Source organism: Gracilinanus agilis, chromosome 1 (genome assembly GCF_016433145.1).
Source record: "Gracilinanus agilis isolate LMUSP501 chromosome 1, AgileGrace, whole genome shotgun sequence".
In the NCBI taxonomy this organism is placed as follows: Eukaryota; Metazoa; Chordata; class Mammalia; order Didelphimorphia; family Didelphidae; genus Gracilinanus; species Gracilinanus agilis.
In genome coordinates this window covers 200,493,273-200,513,867 of record NC_058130.1, presented here as the reverse complement: position 1 = coordinate 200,513,867, position 20,595 = coordinate 200,493,273, and the positions used below count along the sequence as shown (strand labels likewise).

General features: G+C 38.2%; 1 protein-coding gene across 1 annotated transcript; it reads left to right on the top strand.

Annotated features, from left to right (window-relative positions):
- Positions 1–295: 295 nt before the first annotated feature.
- RFK (riboflavin kinase) lies at positions 296–7,897 on the top strand. The gene is given in 5 exon segments (XM_044657375.1): positions 296–385; positions 388–664; positions 3,777–3,928; positions 4,931–5,033; positions 5,879–7,897. Coding segments are annotated over 5 exon segments (753 nt in total). The 3' UTR covers positions 6,010–7,897.
- Positions 7,898–20,595: the final 12,698 nt, after the last annotated feature.

Here is a 20,595-nt window from a genome sequence, read left to right as displayed (position 1 = left end):
TAATACCATTTACTTATTCCCTGGCTTCGCAACTGACTCCGAGGACCTAGAGGATGTGCCCTACGCATGCGCCGGGCTCCAGTTGGGCTAGTCCATTAGAAAAGGCGTGGGGGGAGGGGTGGGGGCAGTTAAGAAGTAGAGTGTGACGTAAAGAGAAAAGAGAGGTCGGAGACAGGGCATCAGAGGAGGCGGTCATACCACCTACCCAATGAGAACGCGTCTTTCCTCTTTTTCTCCCTCCTCTCCCCGCCCTTCTTTTTTCCCGTCGCTTAGATTTCCGCTTCTGCCGGCGTCGATGAACAGTTGAGGCTTCTGTTTGGTCAGTGGTGTGCGGAGGTTCTCTCTTGCGCCCTCCGTCCGCAGCGTTCCAAGGGTAGTCGTTGGCCCCGCAAGTCTCGCGTCGTCCGCGCGCGTTTGCTGTCCTGCCCGCCTCGCGCCCTTAGGAATCTCTTTCCTTCTCCCTCCCCTTTCCTCCCTCCCCCCACTCCCGGCTGGACCGGGGGAACCGTTGCCCTGATCTCAACGGCGGCCCCCTTGGACTCTCAGCCTGGGCCACCTCCCATGCCCGGAGCCAGCAGCGCGATGAAGCACCTGCCTTATTTTTGCCGGGGGAAGGTGGTGAGAGGCTTCGGCCGGGGCTCCAAGCAGCTGGGCATCCCCACCGGTGAGTGCTTTATGATGGAACTGGGAGCTTGGGGGTGGGAATTGGCAGCCGACCTCGAGGCCAGTCGAGCCTAACTCGGGAAACCTGAGATCGAGTCCTCCTGTGCTTGTACATCTCCATATTACGGTTACTCCGGGTCCCCCAACTCAAAGACTACCCGAACCTTAGAAATCCCCCTGTTATCCCTCCACTCTCCGAGGAAACTGAGTCCAGAGTGTCTGGAGTCAGCAATGAAATCTTGGTCTTTGCTGGGCCGTCAGGGTCTTGGGGATCTCTGGGTCATATCCCCTTTTTTAACCAATTCCCTCTCCTTTCACATGGGCTTGACCTAATCATTGACTATGGAGTCACCGAAACCGTAGGCTTCCCGGGCGGAAGGGCCTTAGAAACTGACCAGGCCAATCCCTGTGTGCTTGCCTGTAGCTCTGCCTATGGGAGGCCAGCACGCTGCTGGGGCTTGGCTTTGGGATGGGCTTCTCCAAAGTGCGGTAATGTTGGAGCTGAGTGTCCTGGGCTGGCCCTTGAGCACACATCTCTTATGAATGTGAGATAACCTTTGTTCTCAGTAACTTCCTTACCTACCTACACGCCCTGGGAGAAGGAAGACTATACACCTGGGTGAGCTGCTAGTCCGTGGGGTAGTTAAATGTCCGTAGCCCTTAGGCTATTTTAAAATTAATTTCCACTTGCCTCCTTGGATTATTTTAGGTCTGAATGTCCTCCACTGACTCTAGTAAGTCGTTGGGGCCATTCAGAAATATTCCATAATCATAATTTAGTATTTTAAGCATTAAAATGTATTATGACCAGTTATGACCGGCTAGTCTCCCCAGCTAGGATGGGTGAGGAGGGAAGAAAATAACTTAACATTCTTAGAGCACCTTGATTTTTCAGAACCTTTTTTAAGTAGCTGCAAAGAATTCAAGGTATGTACATTGTCTCATGTGGAAGGAAATCTCATTGAGTTATGGTTGTATTGGAACCAAGTCTAACAGATTACAAATCCAGTGCTCTATCCCTTAGGCCTTTTTTTAAAAACCTCTTACTCTCAGGTCTTGAAATTGATACTTCCGGTATTGGTTCCTAGGCAGAGGAGTGGTGAGGGCAAGGCAATGGGAGGTTAAGCGACTTGCCCAGGGTCACACAGGCTAGGAATTAAGTGTCTGAGGTCAGATTTGAACCCAGAAAGTCCTGTCTTTGGGCCTGGTTCTCAATCTGCTGAGCCTCCTAGCTGCCTACTCCCTTAGGCTTTTCTGTTTCACAGGGAAAGTGAATTATTGGAGAAAGGGAGAAAAAAGATAGATGCCCACAGGTAAAGACAAAAACATTGCTGAAGAGCTAGTTATATTTTTAATAGTGATGGGAGGGTGAGAACAACAATTTACTGGACCAGTTTTGAGAGGTTATAACCAAGGTACCTCCCCTGATCTCACTTCTCTCTCCCTTCCCCAACCCCCTCAGTTATTTGTACTATGGGAACAGTAACAAGACTACTCTGTTGGGAGATTACCTACTCTGCTAGACTACCAGACAACTTTTGAGTCCAGAACCAGAAGAAATTCTGGTCTGTTAAGAGTTTTAATTACACCGAGTCTGTGGGTGGTTGGTTTAGGAAATCAGAAAGCTTTCATAGTTTTCCAAAAATCACCATTGGCCTGTTTGATTATTAAATTATAGAATTCCAGTTGTGAAAGCTATATGCTTAGTAAATATAACTTGAATTCTAATGCCCAGATCTATAATGTTGAATTTTTTAAAATACCACAACTTCCACAATTATATATTAATTTCTTAGTTGGAAGAAATCATTACACATGATACATTCAACCACAACTTAAGCCACTCCAAAGGCTTCTAAATCCTTTATGTGTGGTTCCTCCCCTTTTCTGTCTCATCATTAACTCCTTAAGTAAAGCATAATTTTAATGCCAGTCTTTGCAGTCTACTAAAGTCCTTTCTACTTAAATTCTTCATGTTATAAAAGTGACTTTGGATTCTCTAAGGCTGGACAGAGGCTCATCATCATCATCATCAGACTGACTACAGAAATTAGCTTGAATAGGATTTGCCTAGGTAGGCTATCTGCTGACCTGGTGAAAAAAGGACCAGTTTGTCCATAGCCGCATTCTTATACATTTGAACTGACCATTTTTAAATCTTGATAGATAATTCCATCATAGATTAGTTCCTGAAAATTCAAAAAGTATTATAGTTAGTGTCATAGCAACAATGTTAAATGAAAAAGAATAGAGAATAGAGTAGAAATAAGAGGGATTAATTTAGATTGCCATATAATTTGGGAGTTTTGATTGACCATGCTGAGCAACTTGGATGTGGGTAACTCATACATGAAGTTATGAGGAGAAACCCTGAGGTATGAGAACAGGGAAATGAGGGAGTAATAGCAATGATTTGAAAGGGAAGCTTCTCCCCATGAATCCTCCATGTCTAATATGTATTAGAAATGGCAACTCTCAGATAAACTTAGAAACCATATTTCTATGAGGAGGGAAAGTTATGGCTGGGGGAGATAAAGTACATGCTGTCAGGGGGAAAAGAGCAATGGCAAAATACTGAGCATTTCTGCTTCAGGATATGGAAGGAAGTAGGACTTCAAAAGAAAGATAAGTAGGGTAGAACCATTCCTTTTATCCTTTGTAGTCTGCCTCTCTAACCTGTTGGTAGGACTTGGCACCTATTTGTGATGATCACCCAAGAGAAGAGAAGAAGGAATAAGCATTGACCTACTATCTACTACGTTCCAAGCACTGTGCTAAATGCTTTTATGCATATCATCTCATTTGATAACCTTATTTGAGAGACTCAGTGGTAACCTGGGCAGATTTGGTTCAGCCTCCAGAGATCTGACTAAAAGGCCTTAGAGCCAGGAACCTTGACTTTAGGGTTAGATCTTGGTGATAATATATAAGCTGTCAGGCCTTAGAGCCAGGAACCTTGACTTTAGGGTTAGATCTTGGTGATAATATATAGCTGTCACAATTAATGTTGGGGCTAACTACTGCATATTCTGTTTATTTCTAAGACTGACATGAATATTTAATGTAGAACACTTCTTAAATTAACATTCAAATCATATACTTTTATTCTTCAGCTAACTTTCCTGAGCAAGTTGTTGATAATCTTCCAAATGATTTAGCTCCTGGAATTTACTATGGTTGGGCCTCTGTTGGAAATGGAAGTGTCCATAAGATGGTTTTAAGCATAGGATGGAACCCATACTATAGGAATCTTAAAAAATCTGTGGTAAGTAGTTTATTATTATATTACATTGTACAATTCTTAAACCTTGGTTTGTAAGACAAAAAAAGGAGCCCCAATTTTTTTATTCATTAATATTTTCCTTAAGGCTTTGTTTTTAATATTGTTAAGGAACTAAGTATTTTGCTAAGGATAATAAAGTTTGGGGAAATTTAAAAAATATTTTTAATTTTTCCCCCAGGAGATAGTTTAAAATTCATAGAGAAAGAGGGTTTAATTTTCAAAGAATGCAAGTGTAGGCTATCAATAACTATATAAAATGCCCCAAATCACCAATAATTAGAAAGTTTAGAATTATAGTAACTCTGAAGCTCTACCTTGTACTCATCAGATTGGCAAAGTTGACAAAGTAAGGGGAAAAAAATGATGTACTGAAGGCACTTCTAGAAAACAACCATTAAAACACTGTGGTATGCATTGGTACAGCCATTCTAGAAAGCAATTTGAAGCTTTTTCTCGCCAAATTGTTAAATTGCTCATGACTCAGTAATTGTACTACTTAGTCTACCTCCCTAAAGAAATAAAAGAAAAATATTTATGACAATTCTTTTTGTAGTAGCAAAAAAATTGAAAATTAAGTGAATGCCCACAAATTGGAATGGCAGAACAGATTTTGGTATATAGATGTAATGAAATATTGTTCCTATTAAGAATATAAAATCAAAACCAAATGACTGTGAATGGGATAAGAGCTCTGATCGATGCAAATACAAACCATCATTCCTCTAACACCAACGTTGTAGTATACCTACCCACCTCCTGACAAAGAGGTTCTATATGAATTTATAGTACAGAATGAAACATTTTTTGGGACGTGACCAAAGCAGGGTTTTTTTAAACTATGCATATTTGTTTCAAGGGCTTTCTTTTTTAAAAGTGGCATGAATTGGGAGAGAAATTAATTTTTAATCTTAGGGAAAAAATTCTGTTAAAAAAGTACATATTATATGCCCTTTTAGGATTGATATCAATTTTTTGAATTTTCAGGAAACTCACATTATACATACCTTCAAAGAGGACTTTTATGGGGAAATCCTTAGTATAGTCATCACTGGCTACATCAGACCAGAGAAAAACTTTAGTTCAATTGGTAAGTTCCTAAACATTTATTTCATTTTGTCTTTTGCTCATAAGAGAAGAGGATGAAATAACCTTATTCTGATTTCTATTCAGAAAGAGAAGTAATTTACTCCCTAGTAGCTAATACTTTAGCAGTGTTTGGTACATCAGAGAAGTAACCATATGTCATGGTTGGTTTACTTCTCTTAATTCCACAACAAAAGGTCTACTCAAATTGGTACTTACTTGCTCTTTTGATCCTGAGCCATAGTTGATGCTGAAGAAATGGCTGTATTAGCTATAGATATTTCTCTTTTGAGCAAGAGCTTGACTGATGGCATATAGTTTTTCCAATAGACTTCTTATACAATATGTACCAAGACTTGGGAGAACAGTTAGAAGACAATTATAGTAATACCAAAAGCTAACATTAAATGTCTTATGATTGCAAAGTACTTTACATGCATTATGCCATTTGATCCTTACAAAGAATTCTAAAAGGTAAGTACTATAGGTATTGTCCTCATTTTATAGATGAGGAAACTGAGCTTCTCTGAGAAGTTGTGCAATCCATATCACTAGTTAGTTTCAGAGTTGAAACTAAACTGTGCCTTTTAATTCCATAACCTGTACATGTACCACATGAAAGATATATCCATTAATCCAGATATGGAGTGAGGAGGGCTTGGGTAGGATCAAGAAGTATCTCGTCTCAAATTTAGACTCCTTAAATTTGTTTTAAAAAAAAAATTGAAAAGCTTGATTGATTGAGTATATTTCTAATATTGTGATCATTTATTTTTTCATTCTCTGAATATATCCAGACTATTTTGAGTATTAAGCTTATATTCTTCAAATTATCTCCTGCCCCCACAGATGCCCTTATTTCAGCAATTCAAGATGATATTGAAGAAGCTAAGAAACAGCTGGATTTACCAGAACATTTGAAACTCAAAGAACATAATTTCTTCCATTTGCCAGAAAGCAAAATAATGAATGGCCACTGATCATTTTATTTTCTTGTTCATTTTTGTTCCTTGTATTCCACTACTCTTTATCATTGCTGCAGCCTTGTATTTGGTTAGCTTAAGAAAATATTCCCAATATCTGTGAATTAGTTTATATAATACAACTTAGTTACCATTTTGTGCTTAAATTAATGTTACATTAAACCCATCATGCAGCAGTATGAAAAAAGTTCATTTAAAAATCAAGATTTTTAAAAATATGTTGAACTATACCGAGGCTTCATAAAACACCACAGTAAAAGCAGAGCATAAAAGGGTCTTTTAAGTCTTTTTATGACGGAAATATATGTATAAATGTCAAAACTAGCTGGCTTAGCTATGTCATTTACTGAAAATGAAAACAGATGTCACTCTAGTGGTGAGGGATTCGTGTAATGTTAATGACTTCCAAATAATGCTGCTGGACTGAGATGCCATGGAGAAGTAAAAGAAGCATTATGATAAACTTTGGCAGTCAGATGCCCTAAAAGGAAGAAATGGTAGTATTTGTGTGTTTGATATATGTAGCATAATATATTTTGTTAAAGATAAGATTTTGTGAAACTTCATTTTGTTTTGGATTATTTATTAAAAGAAGTTTCTTATTAGGGTCGAATAATTGCACTGTTCTCCATTTTATATTTATTTTCTTGCCTCAAATTGTAAGGGCTTTTGAATCTTAAAAATAGTCAAAACTATAACTCAGAATTCCATTTGTGTTTTTCCTTTTTTCATCATAAAAATTTATTTGAGCCTTCTCTTATTCCTTAAGCTTTCTTTCTTTTCATAATTTTCCAATTTATGATCTTTATGTAGAATGTAGTAACTCACTGAAATGGTGGGGGAAAAGTAGTCAGAAGTAAACAGTTGGGTAGAAAAAGCCAAAGCTGAGCTAATGTTTTCCAGAGAGAAAACATTTAAGGGCCAATTAAATCATAAGATATATTTTTAAAATTATTTAACTTATTTTAAACATAATTATGTTGTCAAGCATGTGTAAGCTCTGCTGTAGTTGTGTAATTGCAATGTTAATACCAGTCTCACTAGTACCTGTAACTTGAAAAAAGATTTAGGGTTTTTAATAGGTTTCTTTAAATCTTCCCCTCTTTTATCCCATGTACTTTTCTTTGTTTTCAAATTAATACCTGATTTTAAAAAAAACAATTACATTTCAATTATTAGAAAAATATACTCACATGTAATTTGCTTTAATCCCCTAAAATAGATTCTCTTTATAAACCAAAAAAAAAAAAGTAATAGTTTCTAGCCATCCCTAAATCACTTCTTTTAACTTATTTTAAAGGGAACTTCATTGTGTAGTGCCTTAAAAATCAAAATGTGCAGTAAACATTCTTAGAATGTTAAAAGAAAAATTTAGGCTTATAAACAATGATATCCCTTGAGGAAAACTACTGTTAAAAAAAGCAAAAACTAATGGAGGATAAGAGGGTGACTCACTTAAATTAAGTGTTTTAGATTACTTTGTAAAAGGATTTGTTTTGACAAAACAAAGCACTGCAGGGGATTATTGCTTTATGTTTTAATATTTAATCAGCAAACCCATAATTTGTCTAGTAATGTTAGTGACTTTAGAAAGTAGAGATTCTCAAGCAAGTACAACTTGCTTATTAGGGTAGCTTTAAAATTTGCCTTTAAAAAGTTAAATCACTTGTCTTGCTATTATAGCATTTGTATTTTACTTGTGACTAGCATTTTGTTAGATGTCAGTCATTACTTTTTGATTGGGCATTTATTGTTTTTGATGTTTGGACTTTTGGGGCTAAGTTATAAAACACTAATGTAGTACAAGAAAATGTTACTTGTAGGGGGTGGTTTCGGTTAACAATCGAATGTTTTCAGAAATTAAAATAAATCTTCATTCAGTGTTGATGTCCTTTTCTCCTGTCTTTTTGGATTTTTTTAGCCTCTACATCTAAACTCTGTTCATTGTGTTTTTTTCCCTTTTAACTGAATGCTATGTACTTTTAAGACATTGCAGAGTAGCTTTGGCAGTCAGCCATTTTAGGATTGAAGCTGGAGCTGCCAATAGATGAAATGAGCCTACCATTACTGGCCTCTGAAACAAGAGACTTGCAGATGTAGCTTCATGTACTTGGAGTTGCTTCTTAGAATTTTGCCCTGTTCTAGAATCCATTCTGTCTGATTATTACAAATATGCTGTGTTTCAAGGTAATGAAAACTGCAGGAATACTGTGTACCAGGGGAATTAATTATTCTAAGCATCTTTTAATGTTCCTTTTTCTCTACTCTTGCTGAAACCACCCTCTATGGAACTCTTAATCACCTCACCTTTCCATTGTAATAGCTTAACTGGTTGGTCTTCATCTTGATTCTCCAGTCTGTTCTCATAGTGCTTTCAAATTGATACTCAAAAAGCAAAAGATCAAAAGGCAAAGATCTGGCTGTATAACTTTTCTGCTCAAGAAGCTTGAGCTATGGTAACCTTTAAGATAACATACAAACTCCTTTTTGGCATTTAAAGCTCTTCACAATATAGTTTCTGACTCTATTTCTTAGGTTAATTATAACCATTTATTTAATGCTCTCTGTACATAGTTTGTCTCCCATCTCATGGCTCTTGCATAGTCCCATACTTATCTCTGAATGTGTTCCCATATGGAATTTAAGTTTAACAAGAGTATGGATGGTTAAAAATTTGTCTTTAGCACATAGCTTGGCATATACATATTGGGTGCTTAATATATTTTTTTTAACCCTTACTTTCCATCTTAGAATCAATAGGTATCAGTTCCAAAGCAAAAGAGCAGTAAGGATTAGGCAATTGGGGCCAAGTGACTTGCCCCCAAGGTCACAGATAGGAAGTCTGGGACCATATTTGAACCCAGGATTCTCCCCTCTCCGGGCTTGATTCTATCCACTGAGTCACCCAACAGTTCCCCACTTAAATGATTATTACTGAATGAAAATACATTATTCTCTTGGATTTGATAGCTTAATTGGGAGGAAAAGCATAGATCCAAATAACCAGGATACAGAGGAGACCAATGCAAAGGATAAAGCCAAGGGAAGGCAGTGGCATCTTCTTGAGCCTTGAAAAATGAGATTTCAATTTACAAAGGGGTAGAAAGGGAGATTTGAGATTTAGAAGTTTAAAGGACCATAGAATTAGGCCTGAAAAAGACCTTAGTCAGTTGGGAAACAAAGAGCAGTTAGGTGACTTTTCTAGGTAGTGTCCAAGTTAGAATAGTGTGAAAGCACAGAGGCGGGATTCTTTTATATTCACTTTGCACCTATAAAGGTCTAAGGTTGCTTCATTTTTCATTTTTGAAGGCATGAGGTGACGTCTTGTTGCATGAATTAGATTGAAGTGAGGCAGAGTTGTGCAGTCTTCAGTCTCATTCTCTTAGAGGCATTGGAAGTCCAGTGGCAAGGCAAGAATCTGGACAGCTGGTGATGGCTTGGGTATGCATTGGATGACATTTGGAGTCTGCTAAACACTCCACGCAACCCGTTTCAGCCGCCTTCATGGCCACTGGAACAAATTGTTCTCATCGGCCTCCTTCTGTTGAGGGAAGTCTTCACAGGCTAGGGGGTAAACATCCCCCCCCCCCCCCCACCCGTACTCACTAAGTGTGTGGCCTTATCAGTTACCTTTGCCCTGGGTCAGCCCAAGTGCCAAGGTGCCTTACTGAGGTGTGGCCACTGCATGCTAGCAGGCATATATGGTGCAGTGGATAGACCACTGGTCTGGATTTCTAGAAGATTTTTATGAGTTCAAATCTGGCCTCAGACACTGACTGGGCAAGTCAATAAATCCTATTATTCATCTATAAAAGGAGCTGGAGAAGAGTGTCACAAACCACTTGGTAAGTGACCCAAGTGGGTCAGTAGATAGCATATAATTGACTCATTTTTGTGAGCAATGCTTTTTTTACTCTAAGACAAATCACTCAAAAGCTTTTGTGTTGTCATGTGAAATGATTTTTAGTTTGATATGGAAGTTCTAAACCATTCTGAAGGTACTTTTAACAGAATGTTGCCTTTTTGAAAGGGCAGGGAGTTGCATTTTTTTTTCCAGTTCCCAGTATCTTGTATCCCCCAAGTCTTGTCACAATGCCTGGAATAGAGAATGTTACTCAGTGATTTGGGATTCTATTGAAGTAGATATCTCAAATTCACACAATCTACCACTTGAGTATTCAGGGTTTTCTAGTTCATTGTTTCACTTTTTGTAACAACCACAAAATCAATTTGCATCAACCTACCAAGGACAGAAGTTAAAAGTTTTATCTTTGTCAGTAATAATCTGAAAGGCTGAATCATAAGTTAATTGTAAATGCTATGTTTGTCGATAATTAGATTATACAGAAAAAAACTTTATAGACAAAAATAATTGCCCCCTTGTAGTGTGAACGTTACAAGAACTTTCTGAGGTAACACAAATATATCCCCTCTACAGATGAGAAAACATTTCAAGAGTTTACCTAATTTGTCTAAAGCAGTGATGGTGAACCTATGGCACGGGTGCCAAAAATGGCATGCAGACGCTCTCTGAGCACATGTGCTTCCCCCTCCCAGTTTGTTATTAGAAAGGCAAGACTCCTCTCCCCATCTCCACCGTGCCAGATGACATTTTTTCACATCCTCCCACCCCTCTGCCCAGCAACCCAATGGGAGTGCACAGGGGGTAAGGCTCACAGGTAGCATTGCTGGAGGGGAGCAGAGCCCTCAGGCCAAACCCCCTCCCTCCTCTATACTCACTGAGGACATTCCTTAATTCACCCACTCCTGCCCAGCAGCCCAGTGGGAATGTTTTCCTCCCTAGATGGAGTAAGGGTCGAGGGTGGGTAGGGTGGGTGTGGGGAAAGGGCAGGGAGTACCTGTAAAGAGCTGGTTGTGGCAGCCCCTTACTCAGATTCTTAGGAAAAGCTGCTTGTGAGCCTGGGAGAGTTCCCACCCCTAGGTAACTGCCTAGGCTCCACTATTTAGGGATGATCAGATTACCTCTGCTTCTGGCCTGCAGTAGAGTGTTGTGCCTGAAGCTTTGCAGCTCAGGTCTGAGTATGTTTGAGGCAGGCAGAGCTCAAAGGAGAGACAGCCAGAGAGCGAGAGAAAGCAAGAGACAGACAGATGTAGAAAGATCAGCTATCAGGAGCAGTTGGAATTAAGAGACATGGGATAAACCTAGGGGAAACTTGTGAACAGATCACACAGTTCATTTATTGTGCATTCAAATCAAATATTTATAGTCTTCCACATAGTAAGAACAAAGGAAAATTAACAAGGAGAAAGAAACATGTCAAAAGTATACTTTGCTAATTGCCAATAAAAAGCACAGATCAATTAAAATATGCAGGTGCCCTTTGTAACAAACATGCACATATGTCATATGAAGGAAAGGATAAAATGTCAGAAACATTTTCTCTTAAGTGTCAAAGTATACTAGCCTTTAAAATAAGTAGGCCAATTAAAAGTGCACAGCTGTATAAGGGAGTAAATACATTTATCAATATATGTTATCTTTTGACATAAGAATGTCTAGTGGCACCGAGAATTCTATCTCAAGATTACAGCCCAAAATTGTGTTAGCCTGGTCAGAGTTGTGTTAACCTCTTCAGGAATGTTCTGAGCCAATTAGGAAAGTCAGCTGTACTCAAGATTCCTTGCCAGGCCTGGGCAGATCTTAACAAATAAGTCTTTTTCTGACTGCTTTTTGCCTCAATGGGCCTGGGATGTCCTTATGGACCTGTCAAGTGCTTGGCACTTAGTCTAGGGGGTGTGGTTGGGGCCTAGCACTCCATCCCTAAAAGATTCACCATCACTGGTCTAAGGTCTCTCAGAAGACATGGCCCCTCAAATGTTCAAAGCCAGGCACGCTCACACTGAAAAAAAGACTCAATATCTGGAGATAAGGAGATTTGGTGGCATGGAAATAAACCAGGTTAGTAGGCAGAGACAAGAGGACAAGGTTGATTGTACAATAGTTGAAAAGCCTTTGAATGAAAGCTATTGAAATTAAATCTGCAAACACCAGTCCTTTAGACACCTCTTACTGTCCACCTCTTCATTAATCTTGCCATGGATCATTGAAAGTTTGAGCGCACCCATATACAACAGACTACTTCATGAAGCTGAGAAGTGGATATAAAATAGAAATATTCAGAGGCAGCTAAGTGGCACAGTTTTTGTACCATGTTGAACAAGAAAAATCTGAGAATCTTGCCCTAACTTTGTGACCTTATATGATTTACTTAACATCTCTGGGCCTCTGTTTTTTTTAGTCAGTAAAATGAGGTAATTAATGACACTACTCACAGGGGTCATATGATCACATGGATAACAGAGATAAAGTGTTTTACAAACTTGAAAATGCTATATATGGAAATAGCTAAGAGCCTAAGATAGAGTACCAGGTCTTGAGATGGGAGGTCCTGGATTTAAATATGGCCTCATATACTTCCTAGCAGTGTGACCCTGGGCAAGTCAATTAACCTCCATTACCTAGTCCTTTCCACTCTTCTGCCTTAGAAATAATCCAGGGGCCAGCTGGGTGGCTCAGTGGATTGAGAGCCAGGGCTAGAAGTGGGAGGTCCTGGGTTCAAATCTGCCCTCAAACACTTCCTAGCTGTGTGACTCTGGGCAAGTCACTTAAACCCCCATTGCCTACCCTTACCACTCTTCTGCCTTGGAACCAATACACAGTATTGATTCCAAGATGGAAGGTAAGGGTATTAAAATAATAATAATAAACGAAACAGTATTAATTTCTAAGACAGAAAGGGTTTAAAAATGCTGCATAAATGCTAGCTGTTATGATGATTTCACATGTCAAGGCTTATGAAAGCTTTCTTGAATTGAATTTTGAATGAAAAACCCAGGAAAATGAAACCTTTTCAAAGTATTCCATAGAAAACACAACACCTCCATTCCTGTAGTAGTGGAGCACACTAGGGATTTTATGTAGTTTCATGATCTTTCTGTTGTATTTAATGTTTTGAAAATTAATATTCCCTGTCCAAGGTGATATTTCTAAACTATCCTGATTTGAGCTGTTTAAATGACCCAACTAGGGACTGTGGCAGATGGTTCAAGTTATCAGTATTCAGAACAGTTCTTATCTAGCCTTGGAAACAGATGTATAGCTGCAAGCATGGACCAAAAGACTCTAGTCCTGCATTCATGGTGATGTAAATTAATGATGTAGGATTCACATTATAGTAAAGGGTGACTTGCGATCAATACTAATTATTGACTCCAAGACCACAGAGGTAATTATAAAACTTCATGAATCCTATGGTTCCTTTGACAATTCAGTCATCACTGGCTCACTGAAGAACTGTTACACAGTTGTATAACAAGTAATTGGTGCCTCAGGACTATCTGATATTTTGCCCCTCAGGTGGACAGTCATGTGAAAAATAAAAACCTCAGACTGACTTTGTTTATCTTCTAGGTGATAAACATAAACTGCTTTTCTTTTCTTTAAATTCATATCTTCCGTCTTTAGTATCAATACTAAGAAGATCGGCAAGGGCTAGGAGTTAAGTGACATGGCCAGAGTCATACAGCTAAATGTAGTGCAAATAGGGTGCATATCAGCTCTGCAAAGCCTTACTGGAGAGTTTCTGGCAGTTGGAAAAGGGTTTGGAATCCTGAGGTTAGTCAGTTGGCCCAGGGGTGCAATCAGAATTAAAGAAAAGGATCCTTGGTTCCATGTCACCCATGTCACCCATGTCAAACCAGCAAAAGACAGTCACAACAACAACCAAAGACCCAGATACTATACAGCAAAAGATCAACTATCACCAACCAATCAACCAAATAAGTCCTCAAAAGTCCGCAACCTATACACGAGACCATAGAACCAGAGCAGCAATCAGAACAACAATCAGAGAATGAATCAGAACCAGAATTAGACCAAGAGCCAGTAAACAATCAGATATTACACCAAATTATATACCCAAATGATTATCCCAATCCCAATTACTTAGAAGAATCATCTGTAAATAATTATGACAATGAAAAAGAATCAACGAAAGAAGACACATTTGATTTACAATCAATACCAGATCTAGAAACTGAAGACAACGAATAAATGAAAAGCACAAAGACTTAATCAGGAACACTTTTGTTACCTATTTATTTTATTAAAACCAAAAGAAAAAGCGGACACCTCCGATTCCCTTCACGACCCAGGAACAATGTTATTCCTTTCTCTCCTTCTCCCTCTCTCTTATCAATCAAATAATGAACTAGCCAAAGGTTTGATTAAATGACAATCAGGGTTTATTGATTTTTAGGGTTGATTGGAAGGGATGGAGGGGTACAAGGTAACTCTAACAGCTGCCTAGGGAAAGCTTCAGGTTGGGGAGGGAGACAGGAATGTGAAACTGAGAATGGACCTGCCTTAAAATCAGTTCCGAGAGGTTTTGTAGCCTATAGGATTAGGAAAGTTGATACAATGATTCAAGAGATAGTTTGTAACAAGGGTAAGCCCTATTTGACTACAGGGAAACTATGTTTACCAAGTTTGAAAGCTAAACCCAGATCCGCCCTCCTTTCAAAACCCCAAGAAATTTAGGAAGGGAAAATGATGATTGGGAATAAGGGAGGTTAGGGAGATCTAAAGGAAATATTTAAGCTAACAAATTTTAAGAGAAAAGCTGTGGTCAGGTCTTCAGTCTAAAGAACAGAGCTCAGTTGACCCTTCTACTCTCCACGATTCCCCCGGGGCCAACTGACTAACTGCAGGATTTCCAACTGTCAGAAACTCTCCAGTAAGGCTTTGCAGGGCTGATATGCACCCTATTTGCACTATATATTAGAAATCAATTTTGAACCCAGGTTCTCCTGTCTCCAGGCCTGATGTTAAATCTACTGTGCTACCTAGCTACCCCTATAAACTACTTTCTTAATCGTTTTTATGCTTCTTTGTCTTTCTAAGAGATTAGTCTTCCTTGGCATCTACCCTTAAACCACTTTTGAAAGCAGGCAGACAAGCATTATGTCTTCCCTAGTTCTTAGAACTCCTGGGAAGAAATAAATCATGTAACAAGCTGGACACAGATTTATTGGCACTGTGCCCAGCAATGAAGTGGCCAATGAATCCCTGTTTGGGTTGATGGAGATGGTGATATATGTTGCTTCTATCTTAAAGCATATCACTCCTCCTCCCATCACTTAATGAACTCTATTGGATCTCTATCACCTGCAGGAATAATATAAACCCCTCTGGTGTTCAAAGCCCTTCCTGCCCTAACTGCCTTTCCCACATACACCTTTCCAGTCTTCTTATACCGTATAGTTCCCAGATCTTCTTTGAGCCTGACATTGATTTCCTGGCTGTTCCATGAATAAGACGCAGCACTTCCTGACCTGGCACAACTGTCTCCCATGCCTAGAATATTCTCCATCCTCATTTTTACCTCCTGGATTTTCTGGTTTTCTTTCTATCCCAGCTAAAATGCTATCTTCTACAGAAAGCATTTTCTAGTCCTTCCTAATTCTAGTGTCTTTCATCTGTTGATTATTTCCTATTTATCCTGCATTCTCTCGTTTGTATGTGATTGTTTGCGTGTTGTCTCCCCCATTAGATTATGAGCTTCTCAAGAGCAGGGACTATCTTTTACCTTGCTTCATATCCCCAATCTTTCACTTAGTGGCAGGCAAATAGTAGGCATTTAATAAATGCTTACAGACTGAGTTCGTATCCCTAAGATTAATGATAGCAAAGTCAATTGATTTACATATCTACCCAGCCACAGGACAAAATGAGTAAAGAACCCATTCTGTTCATCTGCATGTACTGAACAGAAGCCTAATATAGAGTTAGAAATTGAATATATAACTCAGGAAAGGAACTCTCTGGACAATGACCAATCACTACTATAATGAGAGATGCTCCTGCTTTGGTGAACATTTCTTGCCTAAAGGATAAAGCATAACCAATAAAAAGGATGTTGGCTCCATGTAGAGTAGTGTCTGTGTGACATGACACACATTTGAAGTCAGTTGAAGTACTTTGAACCACACTTCAGAGCAAAGTAAGTTAGGACCTGCAGTTAATTCTAATGAATGGGTTTGCCAACTCAGGATTTGTAGGACTGAATGCCAGCTTCTGAATTTCTCTTGATTCTTTGTTTCTTCAATAAATACCTTTAGTCTAGGGTAAGTAGAATTTGACTATGAATGGGCTAGAGCTAATTCTATTTACACATCTTGTAACCTTAAATCTTTCTTGTGTGATCCTTGTAAATCAAACCTAAATATTGATTAGCTGGTTCATCAAACTGATACAGCACTTACGCATAGTTACAACTCCCTTACCCTATTTTCACCCTAACTATAAAGATAAAATCAGTGAAAAAAAGCAGTAGCTTGTGAACATCATTAATTTATTACAAGACTGAAAAATCAATAACTTCTTGGCATTCTAGAAATCAACCTCATGTTTAACTCTTTTACAGAAGAAATGCATTTTCAAGTGGACAATACTATAATTAGTAATGGTCCCTAAAAAAAAGTAATGTATAGAATTTATTCTTTAAAATTTTTTTAATTTAATTTTTGTCATCCTTTATTTTTTAAAATAACATAATTTATGTAATATAGCAACAATATAATTTGTATATTTATTATATAAATGTGTATATAATGTATAATAAATATGCTTATCCAAGAGAAATTCTCACATTAGCTATGTCCAAAAATCTATGTCTCATTCTTTTTTTCCCCTCCTCCCTCCCATCTTTCCCCTCTTCTCAAGAAGGCCAGGTAATGTGATAGAGGTTGTACATGTTATCATATAGTGTATACATTTCCCTGTTTGTCATGTTCTGAAAGAAGAAACATAAAGAAAAAAATGGTACTATTTGACCAGATTGTTCCTTTAATCTCTGGTCTCTCTTGTCAGAACAATGTGCATGTATGTTTATATGCATGTAGGGTATGTTTGTATCTATACTGAGGGGATTAGAACAGCAAGTGATAGTGGGAATTGAGTGAACCACTCCCAACTTCAACTTGTGATTCTATTCTGGATCTAGTTAAGCTCCCTTTCTATTTAATTGAGTCTAGGCCAATTTCTGTCTTTTAAGAAAACTTTATTCAGTTATAGAAATTGTAAGAAAGCTTTATTTCTTTGTTCAAAACTAGTCTTGCATGGCTGAAAAGCTAGATAATCTCTACTTGCTGCTTGGAGACTTAACTAAGGACTTAGGATGTATAAATCAGAAACATAGTCAGATCTGAAGACTGATACAAGGAATTTTCTCGAAATTATACAGCTCAAGCAACTGGCTCCATACTGGTTAATCAGTTACTGTTTCCATGTTCCTTTGATTGAATACAGACACTTGGGGACAGCGTGACAACTGTTTTTCTGATTTCAAGGAATTGTATCTGGTTACTTTCCCCTACCCAACCTGAAAACTCCTCATTTTTCCTCCAATTAGAAATCAGATTCCCTAACTTTGTAACCTAGCTAATTGTTTTTAATATATACAAATCTGTCTCTCCCTGTATTTGGCATCCAGTGCCTAAATGGAGGAAGACCTTGTCCTGATTTGTAAATGTAGTTGGTATGTATTACATAATAAATCAATATGCTCAGAAGCTCAAACCTTTGTTTCCTCAGTCATTTCATTTTTTACCCACCACAATTCATACATATGTACATAAAATGGTGTCAATCTATGTTGATATCTTTTTTTTTTTAATCCATTTCCTATTTTAAGTACCAACAGTTTAAGAAACTAGGTCAGAAATGCCTAGATTTCAGGGCACATCTTCTCATTTTTATTCTTTTTTTAAGATTCTAGGATTGTATGTTTAGAGCTGATAAGAAAGCATTGAGTCTCAACTCCATTTCCTCATTTATTTATTTGTTTGAAATCCTTATCTTTCTATCTTAGAATTAATACTAAGTAGAGGGCAAGTAGATAGGTGGCTCAATGGACTGAGAGCCAGGCCTAGAGATGAGAAACAGTTAGACACTTCCTAGCTGTGTAACCTAGGATAAGTAATTTAATCTCAATTGCCTACCCTTCACCCCTCTTATGCCTTGGAACCAATACTTAGTATCGATTCTAAGACAGAAGGTAAGAATTTTTAAAAAGATAAATAAAAATAACTAAGTAAAATAGAAAGTATTACCAAGTAGCCTCCCCCACAGCTTCATGGTATTACAGAACATCTATCTCTCAACTGGTATCTATCTGTCTCTCATCCTCAGCAAGGATATCTTTCATGGTACTTTACCCAGGCATAATTTGCGATACCTTTCCTAGATGAAAAAAGGCCTTGTTATAGCTAGAAAGTAGGAGACAAAGTAGATAGAATGAAGTCAGGAAGACCAAAGTTCAAATCCAGCCTAAGACAGTTACTAAAGTTACTGAAAACCTCTGTTTGCTTCAGTTTCATCATCTGAAAATGAGAATAATAAAGTAACAATGTTGTTATGAAAATAACATTAAGTAGTATTTGTAAAGAACTTTGCAAACTTGAAAGTGAGTGAAGGGATAAAATATTAAGTGCTGTAAAAGTTAAATTAATGTCCAATACTTCAAGTATTATTTTTTAAAGTTTATTATCTGACAAAACGGAACCACATGACTAAGTTTTTCTATCTGCTCAAAATCCCCGTTCCATGAAAGCTGCCAACAGGAAAGAAAAGAGAGCTAAACATGGAACTCCACCCAATTTATATCCTGTCTATGTCAACACTTAATGACAGGAAGTGAGTAGGGTGCTGGGAATAGTCATTTCACTGGGGATTGTGGTTTTTAGGGTAACAGATTCAAACTACACAATGCTTTCTATGTGCTAGCAGTGGGGATACAAAAAGGAAAGTTAGTCCATATTCTCAAGAAGCTCACTTTCTAAAGGGCTGAGGAGGAAGGATAATACCTATGGTAGTAGTATATAAATGCTAACTATTAATCTGATGGAATGATGGTAAATCATTTTTTTTTAAACCCTTGTACTTTCGGTGTATTGTCTCATAGGTGGAAGAGTGGTAAGGGTAGGCAATGGGGGTCAAGTGACTTGCCCAGGGTCACACAGCTGGGAAGTGGCTGAGGCCGGGTTTGAACCTAGGACCTCCTGTCTCTAGGCCTGACTCTCACTCCACTGAGCTACCCAGCTGCCCTGATGGTAAATCATTTGAAAAAGATCTTATAGTTTTGGTAAGCTACAAGTTCAATATCAGTCAATACTATGATGTGATGTTTATCCTTCATTTTCAAAGAGGACCAATGACATCATGGGGTAATGTCTTGACTTACTTGTGAACTGGGTTTAAGCGAGGCAGAGGTGCACAGTCATAAGCCTCATTTTCTCTTCTAATGATCAAAGTCCAGTGGCAAGACAAGAGTCAAGACTTGGGGATGGCCCGGGATGCAATAAATGATCTTGGTTTCTTTGATGTCTGATCAAGCTCTAAGTGCTCCATTACACCTGATTCAGCAACCTTCATGACTTTTGGAACATGCTGGTCTCATCCAACCATTCTGCCAGGGAATGCCTTCATATGTTTGGGGTAGACATCCCTCTAACTCACCAATGGGTTTGTGGTTCATCTGCTAAGATGGCTTACTGGGGTGAGGCCACAGTGTTTCTTGGAGCCATAGGTGAGAGTTCAGTGTCAGGAGGACACCAAGGGTGGATTAGAAGTCCTGAAAAGGGACTCAGCAAGCCCTCACACCAGAGGGGCTAGTCCTCCTTAGATATCCATTCACCTATTATATGCTGTGAAAGTAGAAATGTGATCTTAACTTCTCTTAATACAAATCCAGCATGAGAGCGATGCTAATCCCTGCCATGATTAGACTTCACCTGAGTCAGACTGCTTAGAGGAGGACATTTTAAGAAGGACATTGATGGTGAGGCAGGTTCAAAGGAGAATGGACAGAATGACGAAGCAATGGAAATCACACTATAGGAAGAAAGATTGGTGTGCAGGGACGAATTGGGAATATTTCAGGGTGACTGTTGACCTATTAGAGAGCAACTTCAACTTTAAGTTTTGACTTGGCTCCTAGAGTGGAAGGCTTTATTTTGCCAAACACTATGCTTAAATATAATTACTTCTCTCTTTGATCTCTCTTTGCTTTTAATGAGAGAACACATTTTCATGAGCCCAGCGGAAATGCTGATTAGATTTCAAGGCAATGATAAATCTTCTTCATTAGTGACACTTAAGTTAATTAAGGAAAACAGATTCCCTCAAGCATTATAAATGAAAATAATGTATTAATCACTTATGTTCATTTGGCTTCTGAATGAGTAGATATATAGATTCAACCTGAAAGGTTGTACTTAATTTTTTTTAAATAGATGGATAGCTAAAAAAACAACTAAGGTCATAAAGTATGAAACTTTGTATAATTATAATTATGCTGAGTTGAAAACAAGTCTCCTATCATCAAGCATCAAACACAGATGGAATAAAGATGGGATGACTTGGGCATTGCCTCTAGACACTGAAATTTAGAGGGCAACATTTATTGCACATCCCTTTCCCTCATAGGCAACATAGAAACAAGTGAACTTATAACTAATTAGCAAGAAGAATCTGTTAAAATAGTAAGTTATGTAATTTTTCTT